This window comes from Ranitomeya variabilis, chromosome 2, assembly GCF_051348905.1.
Source record: "Ranitomeya variabilis isolate aRanVar5 chromosome 2, aRanVar5.hap1, whole genome shotgun sequence".
Lineage (NCBI taxonomy): Eukaryota > Metazoa > Chordata > Amphibia > Anura > Dendrobatidae > Ranitomeya > Ranitomeya variabilis.
The window spans coordinates 425,082,957-425,095,954 of NC_135233.1; the positions used below are offsets into that span (position 1 = coordinate 425,082,957).

Consider the following 12,998-nt stretch of genomic DNA (forward strand, 5'->3'; position numbering starts at 1 on the left):
CCAGTAGGTCTGCTTGCCTGTCCCCTTCATTGGGCAAGTATCCTGATTGGATGAATGTTCTGACGCAAGAAATATATATTCAGCTCAGTTGCAAATGAGCTGTGAAAAAGTCCTTTTTGGACTTAATAACAGTTTCACACTTTTCTCACTCTCTTTTCCCTAAATCCTATTGTTCCTCCAACCCTCAGAAACACAGGATAGCTAGTTACCTCCTTCATACGGGTAACACCATCAGCACTTCCATCACTGTATGCCTTTGGAGCATGGGTGGCAGCCCACCTGAGCACATACAAACTCCTTGCAAATGTCGTCCATGGTGGGATTTGAACCCTGGACTCCCATGCTGCAAAGCACCAGAGCTTTCTACCCAGCCACCGTGCTGCTTGGAAGGTAACCTTTGGAAAAGTCATTGATATTACTACCAGCACCGATGGGAAGATCAGGAAAAACTAGAGTAGGTCCATTGTCACGGATCCCTTACTCCGTGGTGTCACTGATTGGTCACTTGCCTGCTCTCAGCTAGTTATATACAAAATGACCAGACCTGTGCAAAGTGCGTCCTGCGAGCCACAGTCTAGTCTGCAGACCAAGACAGCTGAAGGGCTGAAACAGTGGCCAACAAGTGAAACAGTGCCCTCGCCCTCCCGCCGTCCATCATCATCCGCCGCCCGCTGTCACTGCTATCTGCATCTTCAGGATGCAGTCAGTGGTGAATACATTGCGTCAGTTGTGCACTACAGAAAGCCAGTGCACCGGAGACAGGAGCAGAGGCACAACGTCGGTAGAACGTGAGCGAGGTATGTGTTGTTGTTTTTTTCATATATATTATATTTGTATATTTGTATGTATATCTGCAAGCTATGTGTGGCTCATAATGTATACAGGAGGCTATGTGGGGCTCATAATGTATATAGGAGGCTATGTGGGGCTCATACTGTATATAGGTGGCTATGTGGGGCTCATAGTGTATATTGGTGGCTATGTGGGGCTCATAATGTATATAGGAGGCAATGTGGGGCTCATACTGTATATAGGGAGGATATATGGGGCTCATAATATATATAGGAGGCTATGTGGGGCTCATACTGTATGTAAGGCAGCTATGTGGGGCTCATACTGTATATAGGGAGGCTATGTGGGGTTCATGCTTTATATAGGGAGGCTATGTAGGTCTCATGCTGTATATAGGGATGCTATGTGGGGCTCATACTGTATATAGGGAGGCTATGTGGGGTTCATGCTTTATATAGGGAGGCTATGTAGGTCTCTTGTATATAGGGAGGCTATCTGGGGGCTCATACTGTATACAGGAGGCTATCTGGGGGCTCATACTGTATATAGGAGGCTATGCGGAGTTCACGCTGTATATAGGGAGGCTATGTAGGTCTCATGCTGTATATAGGTGGCTATGTAGGTCTCATGCTGTATATAGGAGGCTATGTAGGTCTCATGCTGTATATAGGAGGCTACGTAGGTCTCATGCTGTATATAGGAGGCTATGTAGGTCTCTTGCTGTATATAGGAGGCTATGTAGGTTTCATGCTGTATATAGGTGGCTATGTAGGTCTCATGCTGTGTATAGGAGACTATGTAGGTCTTATGCTGTATATAGGAGGCTATGTAGGTCTCATGCTGTATATAGGAGGCTATGTAGGTCTCATGCTGTATATAGGAGGCTATGTAGGTCTCATGCTATATATAGGAGGCTATGTAGGTCTCATGCTGTATATAGGAGGCTATGTAGGTCTCATGCTATATATAGGAGGCTATGTAGGTCTCATGCTGTATATAGGAGGCTATGTAGGTCTCATGCTGTATATAGGAGGCTATGTAGGTCTCATGCTGTATATAGGATGCTATGTAGGTCTCATGCTGTACATAGGAGGCTATGTAGGTCTCATGCTGTGTATAGGAGGCTATGCGGGGCTCATACTGTATAGTATATAAGGAGGATATGCGGGGCTCATAATGTATAGGTGAGTGGGTCTTTTGTTTTATTTCAGGTAGACAACAGTGCATATATTTTTTATATTCAGGGGGCACAGTACATATATCTGGGTATATTCCGATGTATATATGTACAGTGTATGGGGGTTTTTTTTACATACGGGGGGCACAGTGTGATTTTTTTTATATTCAGGAGGCACAGTGTGATTTTTTTTTTATATACTCAGGGGGCACAGTATATATATATATTTGTTATATTTAGGGGGCACAGTGTATTATACAATATATACAGTTATCCACTGCCTACCACTGCCAGACTGTTGCCCACAGGACACTTTTTAATAACTTTGCAGCACCTCGCTCTTGGGCTGCCGTCTCTGGGTGCAGTCTCACAGGTTGCAGACCCCTGAGACCTCCAGGATGATGATAACCACAGCTCCAGGGAAGAATATATCATTGGTACAACCTGTGCAGGGGCCCAGGAGGTAAGGGGGCCACTTCTACCCCCAAAGCTATTGGAATTGTGCACTATGAGGAGCTATCGGACGGCATAGGGCCCAGATCTTGTTCCTGCACCGGGGCGCCCTCCTATCTGTGCAGCTTAGTTTATATATTTGTGGACTTGAGGTTTCTTCTCCTCCATGGTCGCTCTACGTATTCATGTCTTACACTGATCTGTCATCAGTTTGCAGTGATCCAGATCGACACGGCCCGAGAACTGGAGGACCCCGACTTCTTGACTGAGAGCTACCTGAACCTGGCTCGCAGCAATGAGAAGTTGTGCGAGTTCCAGAAGACCATTTCCTACTGCAAGACCTGTCTGAACATGCAGGGAACATCTGTCAGCCTGCAGCTGAATGGACAGGTGTCCCTAAGCCTGGGGAATGCCTACCTGGGCCTCAGCGTGTTCCAGAAAGCCCTGGAATGCTTCGAGAAAGCCTTAAGATATGCCCATAACAACGACGACAAGATGCTGGAGTGCCGGGTCTGCTGCAGCCTCGGAGGTCTTTATACGCAGCTCAAGGTTAGAGACCTAAGACGTATGGACGGGCTGGATTGTTGAATGCTATCATGTCCACCTTCCGCCTCATTAACAGGAACGGCCATGGGCACCGTGACCTAATACTGGGGGGGTAGGACGGTCATATTCAGCCCTATAAAACTATAAAACAGCCTCTTCTCAATCAAGATCTCCACAACTGGCAGGTCTGGGGTAAAGTCTTAAGGAAAGTTCCCGAGAATGTATCGTGGCCGTATTTACCCCATAAGCGGAAATCCACTTTAATCTGATTTTTTATTTTTTTTTTATTTTTTTTTTTTTCGTGAGAGGTTTTGAAAATCGCCTGGTAGGAGAAAAAAAGGTGCATGTTACTACTGTGAGGTAGATCCTGACTGACATCTCTCCAAACTTCCGAAAAAAGAAAAAAAAAGCTTCCAAAACTCTTCAAAACTGTTTCAGGAAATTAAAAACTCTCAAAAAAGAAGCGTTTCCTAAAGCGGTTTTAGTTTTAGCTTCATGAAATCATTTTTAATTACTCAAAATCATGGCTGATGCGGAGTGTTCTCTCTGGAGTTTTCTATTTGCATAGTTTTTGGAGCAGCAACTACAAGGAGTTAAAAATAATAATAAAAAAACAAGAGCTTTGATTGGTCGGTAGAGAGTTTCTGCTCCAAAAACTCTGCGCAAAAACTCAGTGTGAACACACCTGTAGGCAATGTGCAGTTTTTTTGACATGGTCAGAAACCACAGTAATGTCTTCTGAGATGGGCGAGTATCTGTCGGCCTAAACATCACCAAACCTTCTTGCCCCAAGATATTGGGATATCATGAACCAGGTCGGGGGGGGGGGAAAGGGGAGTTTAGAATCTTGCTTTGTGGCCCCTCTTATTGTGAACCCTCTGCAGCCGGTCAGACATGTATTTGCACTTGTTAGAACCTCAGATGTTTTATTGCTGTTTTTTTTTTTTGATATTTAATGCCGTATTGTGAATGTGCCCGGAATGTTGTGCCGTTGTCTTCGCGGTTATTATCACAGGATATTCTCCCGTTGACCCTTCCGCTTCCTGCAGGACCTGGAGAAGGCCCTTTTCTTTCCATGTAAAGCAGCTGAACTGGTCAACGACTACGGGAAAGGCTGGAGTCTGAAATACCGAGCCATGAGCCAATACCACATGGCTGCTGCATACCGGAAACTTGGCCGCTTAACCGACGCAATGGAGTGTTGTGAGGTACGAGACGTAGAACGTACACCCGGTGCTCGTCACACTAGGCGTAATGTCTGAGCCAGAGGACATATGCAGTTCAAGCAAATCTGTTCTTTCATGTGACATCGGACTAAGCTGGTCAGGAGGAATTACACTATTTCTGGCCATTATATTATTATTATAGGACATATATGATCTGGCATTTTTTTTCACCAATTTTCCTCTCTGCAGTCTCTACCTCTACTTTACACTAGAAAGCAGCAGCATGGAGGACATTGTATAGCAGGGCTGAGCAGTGTAGCTGTGAATCCACTTTGGTGAGATAAAACACTTACTAGAAAGCAGCAGCATGGAGGACATTGTATAGCAGGGCTGAGCAGTGTAGCCGTGACTCCACTTTGGTGAGATAAAACACTTACTAGAACGCAGCAGCATGGAGGACATTGTATAGCAGGGCTGAGCAGTGTAGCCGTGACTCCACTTTGGTGAGATAAAACACTTACTAGAAAGCAGCAGCATGGAGGACATTGTATAGCAGGGCTGAGCAGTGTAGCCGTGACTCCACTTTGGTGAGATAAAACACTTACTAGAAAGCAGCAGCATGGAGGACATTGTATAGCAGGGCTGAGCAGTGTAGCTGTGAATCCACTTTGGTGAGATAAAACACTTACTAGAAAGCAGCAGCATGGAGGACATTGTATAGCAGGGCTGAGCAGTGTAGCCGTGACTCCACTTTGGTGAGATAAAACACTTACTAGAAAGCAGTAACATTGAGGACATTGAATAGCAGGGCTAAGCAGTGTAGCTGTGAATCCACTTTGGTGAGATAAAACACTTACTAGAAAGCAGCAGCATGGAGGACATTGTATCGCAGGGCTGAGCAGTGTAGCTGTGAATCCACTTTGGTGAGATAAAACACTTACTAGAAAGCAGCAGCATGGAGGACATTGTATAGCAGGGCTGAGCAGTGTAGCCGTGACTCCACTTTGGTGAGATAAAACACTTACTAGAAAGCAGCAGCATGGAGGACATTGTATAGCAGGGCTGAGCAGTGTAGCCGTGACTCCACTTTGGTGAGATAAAACACTTACTAGAAAGCAGCAGCATGGAGGACATTGAATAGCAGGGCTGAGCAGTGTAGCTGTGAATCCACTTTGGTGAGATAAAACACTTACTAGAAAGCAGCAGCATGGAGGACATTGTATAGCAGGGCTGAGCAGTGTAGCCGTGACTCCACTTAGGTGAGATAAAACACTTACTAGAAAGCAGTAACATAGAGGACATTGAATAGCAGGGCTGAGCAGTGTAGCTGTGAATCCACTTTGGTGAGATAAAACACTTACTAGAAAGCAGCAGCATGGAGGACATTGTATAGCAGGGCTGAGCAGTGTAGCTGTGTCTCCACTTTGGTGAGATAAAACACTTACTAGAAAGCAGTAACATTGAGGACATTGTATAGCAGGGCTGAGCAGTGTAGCTGTGAATCCTCTTTGGTGAGATAAAACACTTACTAGAAAGCAGTGTAGCTTTGCCCAAGCTTGTGGCTCTAGGTGTGAGATCGCTAATCTGGATGAATGTTTCTGTGAATATAGTATTTATATATTTCATGGATGGATCCCATCTGTCCCCTCGGGCTTATGTGGTTCTTGTTTTTTTGGGAGGTAACCCACTTGTAATAGTATTTCTTGGATCATAGGAGTCTATGAAGATAGCTATGCAGCATGGCGACCGACCGCTACAAGCGCTTTGTCTTCTGTGCTTCGCGGACATCCACAGGAGCCACGGAGACATTGAGGTGAGTGTTTCCACTTTGCCTGGAGCAGAGCATTCCTTGCCATGTCCTGCGTGTCATGGCGAACCAGCACGTATAGATCAGCAAGCGTCCGGAGAGGAGCGATCGCGGGCCGGTGAGAAGGAGAACAAGTGATTTATCTTTCAGTATCCTCTAACACTTGCTAAAATAAAATCCAATAATCAAATCCACAAATTCCCAGCAAGAAAAATGAAATGTTTTTCATGCGATGTCCCAGCAGATCTTCACCGTTCCCAGCACATATCACAGGATAATTTCAGGGAAAAAAGTCCTTCTGTAAAGGGACCTAAAAAGAAACATCGGAACAAAGAAATCTAATCTAATGTTTATCTGCATCGTTTTCTGCTCCTGTCTTGTGGAAATCCTGCAGAGAAAACAGCAATAATCTCCGCCTCATCAGGTCCATTTTTGCTGGAATCTCCACCCCCTTTTGTCCTGCTATAGAGGGGGGGAGGCTCCTGCTGCAGCCATTCATATCACAGTCACACAGGACAGTGAGGAGCATACGGGGAGACACGGCCGAGCTCCTGGGACACAGACTCCATTCCTTAAATATTTAGCGATTTGTAAAATGAGGCTGAATAAGATGAAGGAGGACGTGCTGGAGACTTATTGCTCTTTTTATTGTTGTTTTTTGCCCTTAGAAAGCAGTTCCTCGATATGACTCCTCCATGAGCATCATGACGGAGATCGGAAACCGGCTGGGTCAGACGCAAGTGCTGATGGGAATTGCAAAGTGTTGGCTGCACCAAAAAGAAATGGACAAGGTGCGGTAATATAAGGGGAGAAAATGGTGAAAATCCATCTGGGACCGAGCTGCTGCTGACATCTGTCGTTGAGCGCCTCCATTTCCTCCAGTGATGGCGCATGGCTGGGACCAGTTATCGTGCTGGTGCCGACTATTGAGGCCTCATCATATAGTGGCCAAATAACGCGTCCCCGTCCATAGACCACGAAATGTATTTGCGCTCCCAGAGGTTTTGGCATTAAGAGCGGGATCTGAGACACCAGCTTGGGGTCACCCTGCTAGCAGGGCCGATGGCGCCCCCTTTCACTAGCGATAGGTGATGACAGAGAGGGTGATCAATGAGTGGAACAGGCGGCCACGAGAGGTGGTGAGTTCTCCTCCAATGGAAGTCTTCACACAGAGGCTGGACAGACATCTGTCTGAGATGGTTTAGTGACTCCTGCTTTGAGCAGGGGGATGGACACAATGATCCCGGGGGTCCTGATGACCCTGGAGGTCTTGTCCAACTCTAACATTCTAGGATTCTATGAGCCCATTGCAATTATAGACCAAGAGGTCACCGGCCCCAGGCCAGCGCTTTGCAGAGCGTCATGGAGGAACCTCCACCAAGTATGAGCGGACACTTCCCTCCTGGGCTGTGTGAGTGGATGGTATCTCGTGAAGTATTTTGCAATACTAGGCTGTGTGGGGGGCAGGCTGGGGGGCCGGGTGGGATTCCTGCTCTTTGCTATGTGTGGGTATGGCGGTTACACAATCAGAAATATTTGCTTCTCAGCCTGACGTGTGTTTAATTCACAGGCGCTGGACGGACTCCAGAAAGCCCAGGAGATGGCGGAAGAAATCGGCAATAAGGTGAGTCTGTGAGGATTCATGGAGACTAGTCATCACCCATGAGGAACAGTGCAAGGAGAACAGCCACCAGGGGGCGCTAGTGAGCTCTGCATTTACTGACACTAGGTTACAAGGGGTCAGCAAATCTCAGAGAAGAGTGGAATTAATTATTGATGCCAGAGCGACACGTTTCTATCTCAAGAGCTCAAATATTGAAGTCTGAGATGTAATAATGGATGGCTAGGCATGTTGAGACTTGTAGTGTGTATCGCCTGCATTGTATCCCTACAGTTATGTAGGAATCTATACTGGGAACCAATGATTACATAGTGTCCTTATTGTGAAACGTGGTCATTGGAAACTGTGGCACAATGAGACTTAAGTTAAAGGGGATGTGTCATCTTGGAGATATATGATGGGTCCAGAGGGTATGCTATACACAACTGATAGATGTGGGTGGTCTCCTGTATTGCGAATGGAGACAAGACTTGTGTCCCCGGGATGGGACAGGAGGCCACACGAGCTCGGCTTTCTCCATTGACTTCAATGGTGTCATGAATCCACACCGCTGCCACCAATTTGTCACGAATCCCACCGTGACCGTCACCCTTACGTCACGGATCGGGGTGACTTTAGACCAACAGACGGCTATCACATGTGCAGGGGGCTTATCTTAGTTATCCCTCCACTGCTACAATGTGATGAAAAAAAAAACACACACAAGGTTATTGACCTCTTAGTTTACAGCAGGGGCTTATTTTAGGTATCTCACTGCTCTTCAATATACCACGAACTGCAGGGATTTATTTATATCCCGCTTACAGTTCCACTTGAAACTTGCAGCTCTCTGGCACCCCCCTTACTCTCAGGTCAGACTAGTTACTGCACCTAGGGTAATTAGTCGCCAGAAAGGCTGCCTGCTATGTACTGGCTATTGGGCACGCTGCAGCGAGGCGATATAACTACTCCCCCTCAGGCAGGAACAATAATTATCAATGCCACAGTCGCTACAACGACTCCCAACTACCCGGTACAAAGGTATGCTGCCACCAGCTTCGATTAAACGGGTCCGAAGCTAACCCAAAACAGTAGCGTAATTCCCTTCAGAAGGCGTAAGGTACGTTTTAGAACAGGAAGAACGAACTAGTAATTTATATATTTTACTCCGAAAGTTTAAGGCAGTGTTTACAAAAAGGCATATAAAGATGTTAAAATATGAGAGAATTGAAAATATGAACAAGATAATTATAAAATAAAGGGATTAAATTAGAAAGGTAAAACTCACATGTTCTCAGTCCATTTCAGGCAAAACCATGCTGGTGGGCGGGACCTCAAATGTCTCAGTGCATCAGGAGGTCTGGATAGGAACAGCTCCTCAAGTAAGGCTCTCTAAGACTCTTGCAGGCTGGGTTAAGAGTAGAGACTTATATACTCTAGCCTCGGGGCATCACTAAAGGGCTGGTTAATTATATTCACTGAGGTCAGAGATCTTTACGTTTGGAGACTCTGGAGACAAATACATTCCTGACTGAGAAGGGAGGGACCACAGGTGGCTTTGCAGGATTTGTCACCTGCAGTTTAAAGCCACACCCTGCTCACACACTAGCTTCAAATTACCCAGTGTCTGCCATGTGTTTTTGGGACCATGGTTAGAAGTGCAAAAATCCGTCAGCTATGGTTTTTACATTATCGTGACATACATTTTCCTCACAAATGGGCATTGTGAAATAAGCCACGCAAACATGGGAGCCACCTCCATCCCGTGGACCAAGATGGGGCAACCATTCAAGCTTCTGGTCTCAGGGCAGAACCTATACCAGGACCCCCCACCTGCCAGGTGTGACTGCTCCCTATGGCTGCACCTCTCTCACCGACTGTCTTCTTTCCGCAGCTCTCCCTCTTAAAGGTTCACTGTCTGAGTGAGATCATCCATCGTAGCCGACAGCAGCAGCGCGAGCTCCGAGCCCACGTGGTCCGATTCCACGAGTGTGTGGAGGAGATGGAGCTGTACTGTGGGATGTGCGGCGAGTCCATCGGAGAGAAGAACTGCCAGCTGCAGGCGCTGCCGTGCTCTCACGTCTTCCACCTCCGGTATAAGTGCCGTCCGGGCAGCCATCATTGTAGATGTAGGGGGTCATAATGAAGACCCCCATAAGAAAGGGACAATCTCTCTGCTAAGAACAGATATCATTTCTCATCTTTCATTTCCCTCTGAGGCCAATTTTAATTTTTGTCAGAACTTTTTTTCTATTTTTCCATGGACACGGTGGTCCGGGGTTTTTTTTAGGTGGGATGAGTTGTAGTTTTGGCAGACCCGGTTCATTTTACCAAATTATGGACTGAAAAAATTAGAAAAAAATCCAAATAAGGTGATGTGGAAAAATAACCATGTTTAATAGAGTAAAATAATAAATAATCCAATATGATATTAGTAATATAATGACCCCCCATTACATGACTAGGGTTTCCCTCTCCGGGGAAGTAATTTGCTGCCACTCCCTGAAGCCGTTTCCCTTCGGCCAATTCTTCCCTGTTTTTCTAACAATCCGGATCATGGAGTTAGGTGTCCTGAGCAGGTTCTCACCTACCGGGATACGGGGCCATTCAAAGTTGGGCCCCTCTCTCTTCTGGGGCCCCATAGCAGCCACATGGGAACTGAACCATTTGATGTCATCCGATCACATTTTCGGCCATATTTCCGATAGATCCAGTAAAGTGCCAGGGCTGAATTACTGACTTTTCTTCGTTTGTCTAATCCCAGGTGTCTCCAAACCAACGGGTCTCGCGGTTGTCCCAACTGTCGCCGATCGTCTGTGAAACCGGGATTTGTGTGAGGAAGAGAAAGCAAAAGAGAACGGATGGATCTACAGAATCTTCACCTGTACACCAGGACCAGCTGGCAAAAAGAGCTGCTGTGTGGGTCGCATTGGTCACTAGACACGTGGTCAAGGGGTAGAGAACCTAGGTGGCACCAGTATTGGCACCACCGATGAGACTAGAAATGAAAAGAAGGCGGAAAACCTTTACAATACTTGTATGCAGGACCGGTTTTTCATGATTTTTTTAAGTCTATTTTATACTTTAAGGCATATTAATATCCAATGTACTGGACGGGCAGAGTTTGGGGAGTGTTTTTGTAACCATTGCTTACCGATTTTGAGAAATTCATGTTATGTATTTGTGGTGGAAGTTTTCTGTATGACCAGTATGGCCCAGCATGGTGAGGCCCAGCATTACCCTCATATCGTACCATGGTATGAGTCTGCATGGCCTGTGTGGCACCCAACATGGTCATATGGCACATCTACCTGAGGGCAAGCGTGATGTGTACGGCTCACCATCCTGGGATGTACCACGGTCTATTTGGCACAACATCCCAGTAGCCAGTGTGACCCATATGGCACACCATCCTGGGATCTACCACGGTCTACTTGGCACAACATCCTAGTAGCCAGTGTGACCATATGGCTCACCTTCCTGGGATCCACCACGGTCTACTTGGCACAACATCCCAGTAGCCAGTGTGACCCATATGGCTCACCATCCCAGGAGCTACCATGGTGTACTTGGCACATCCCAGCAGCCAGTGTGACCATATGGCACACCTTTCTGAGAGTATATGACCAGTATGCCCAATACATGACCTGTATGGCACATCATGGTGGGACCTATGGTTTGACGACAGACAGGAAGCCCAATTTGACGTGGTGTCACATGTTGAACCCTTTCTATCACTTCGAGTCCTTTGCTCATTTATGGTCCTCTATGGCTCGTGGTTGCTTTTGTCTGGATGTATATGGAACAGCAAAGAATAACCGTTCACAACGGGCTTGGTGCTCAACCCAAAATGGAAGAACGGCTGACTGATGTGTTATTCCACGTCTCTACAAGATCTGAGGATGTTGTCTTCTTGTCTTCACACATCACTGTGAGGATGTTCCACGTTTCAACGTCTCTTTCACTAATGAAGTGGATCTTCTTTTCCATGAACCTACCTCCCTCTGTACATACTGTATGACTTGTCTCGTTCTGGTGTTTCCTGTACGGTCGTTTCTCCCCTCGTAACATATGACCATTCATTCATTATTGGATTTTTTTTTATCTTGTCACTTGAAGGATGTTTCCACCATAAGACAATAAAGTTTTATCCTGATGGATCAAGTCATGGTGGGGAAAAAAGTGTTTTATTGACTTCATTAAGACACAAAAAGTTTATAAAGTTTGTAAATATAGTTCATTATTAATCTGATCGTGATTTACCGGCTGTATTACAATCCAGAGCTGTATTCATAACTCTGCTGTTTATTCATGGAAACAGTTAACAAGTTTGTTGTACAATACACCACAATAGATTTGCTGATTTCCTATACAGTTGTGCTCAAAAGTTTACAGTGCCTACAAGTAGTATTCAACCCCCTGCAGATTTAGCAGGTTTACACATTTGGAATTAACTTGGCATTGTGACATTTGGACTGTAGATCAGCCTGGAAGTGTGAAATGCACTGCAGCAAAAATAATGTTATTTCTTTGTTTATTTTTTTTTTAAATTGTGAAAAGTTTTTTCAGAGGTTCATTTATTATTCAACCCCTCAACCCCCCAGAATTCTGTTTGGTTCCCCTAAAGTATTAAGAAGTAGTTCAGGCACAAAGAACAATGAGCTTCACATGTTTGGATTAATTATCTCTTTTTCCAGCCTTTTCTGACTATTTAAGACCCTCCCCAAACTTGTGAACAGCACTCATACATGGTCAACATGGGAAAGACAAAGGAGCATTCCAAGGCCATCAGAGACAAGATCGTGGAGGGTCACAAGGCTGGCAAGGGGTACAAAACCCTTTCCAAGGAGTTGGGCCTACCTGTCTCCACTGTTGGGAGCATCATCCGGAAGTGGAAGGCTTATGGAACTACTGTTAGCTTTCCATGGCCTGGACAGCCTTTGAAAGTTTCCTCCCGTGCCGAGGCCAGGCTTGTCCGAAGAGTCAAGGCTAACCCAAGGACAACAAGGAAGGAGCTCCGGGAAGATCTCATGGCAGTGGGGACATTGGTTTCAGTCAATACCATAAGTAACGTACTCCACCGCAATGGTCTCCGTTCCAGACGAGCCCGTAAGGTACCTTTACTTTCAAAGCGTCATGTCAAGGCTCGTCTACAGTTTGCTCATGATCACTTGGAGGACTCTGAGACTGACTGGTTCAAAGTTCTCTGGTCTGATGAGACCAAGATCGAGATCTTTGGTGCCAACCACACACGTGACGTTTGAAGACTGGATGGCACTGCATACGACCCCAAGAATACCATCCCTACAGTCAAGCATGGTGGTGGCAGCATCATGCTGTGGGGCTGTTTCTCAGCCAAGGGGCCTGGCCATCTGGTCCGCATCCATGGGAAGATGGATAGCACGGCCTACCTGGAGATTTTGGCCAAGAACCTCCGCTCCTCCATCAAGGATCTTA

At 46.1% G+C, this 12,998-nt stretch overlaps 1 protein-coding gene across 1 annotated transcript in view; it reads left to right on the forward strand.

The window, feature by feature from the left end:
- The window catches only part of RAPSN (receptor associated protein of the synapse), a 29,108-nt gene extending 17,180 nt beyond the window's left edge, over positions 1-11,928 (forward strand). The window contains exons 2-8 of the mRNA XM_077286745.1: positions 2,633-2,971; positions 4,018-4,176; positions 5,849-5,947; positions 6,610-6,732; positions 7,512-7,565; positions 9,436-9,635; positions 10,306-11,928. Of these exons, the coding sequence (XP_077142860.1) occupies positions 2,633-2,971; positions 4,018-4,176; positions 5,849-5,947; positions 6,610-6,732; positions 7,512-7,565; positions 9,436-9,635; positions 10,306-10,378 (1,047 nt within the window). The 3' untranslated portion in view covers positions 10,379-11,928. The remainder of the gene's footprint in view (positions 1-2,632; positions 2,972-4,017; positions 4,177-5,848; positions 5,948-6,609; positions 6,733-7,511; positions 7,566-9,435; positions 9,636-10,305) is intronic.
- The last annotated feature ends 1,070 nt before the right edge of the window (positions 11,929-12,998 follow it).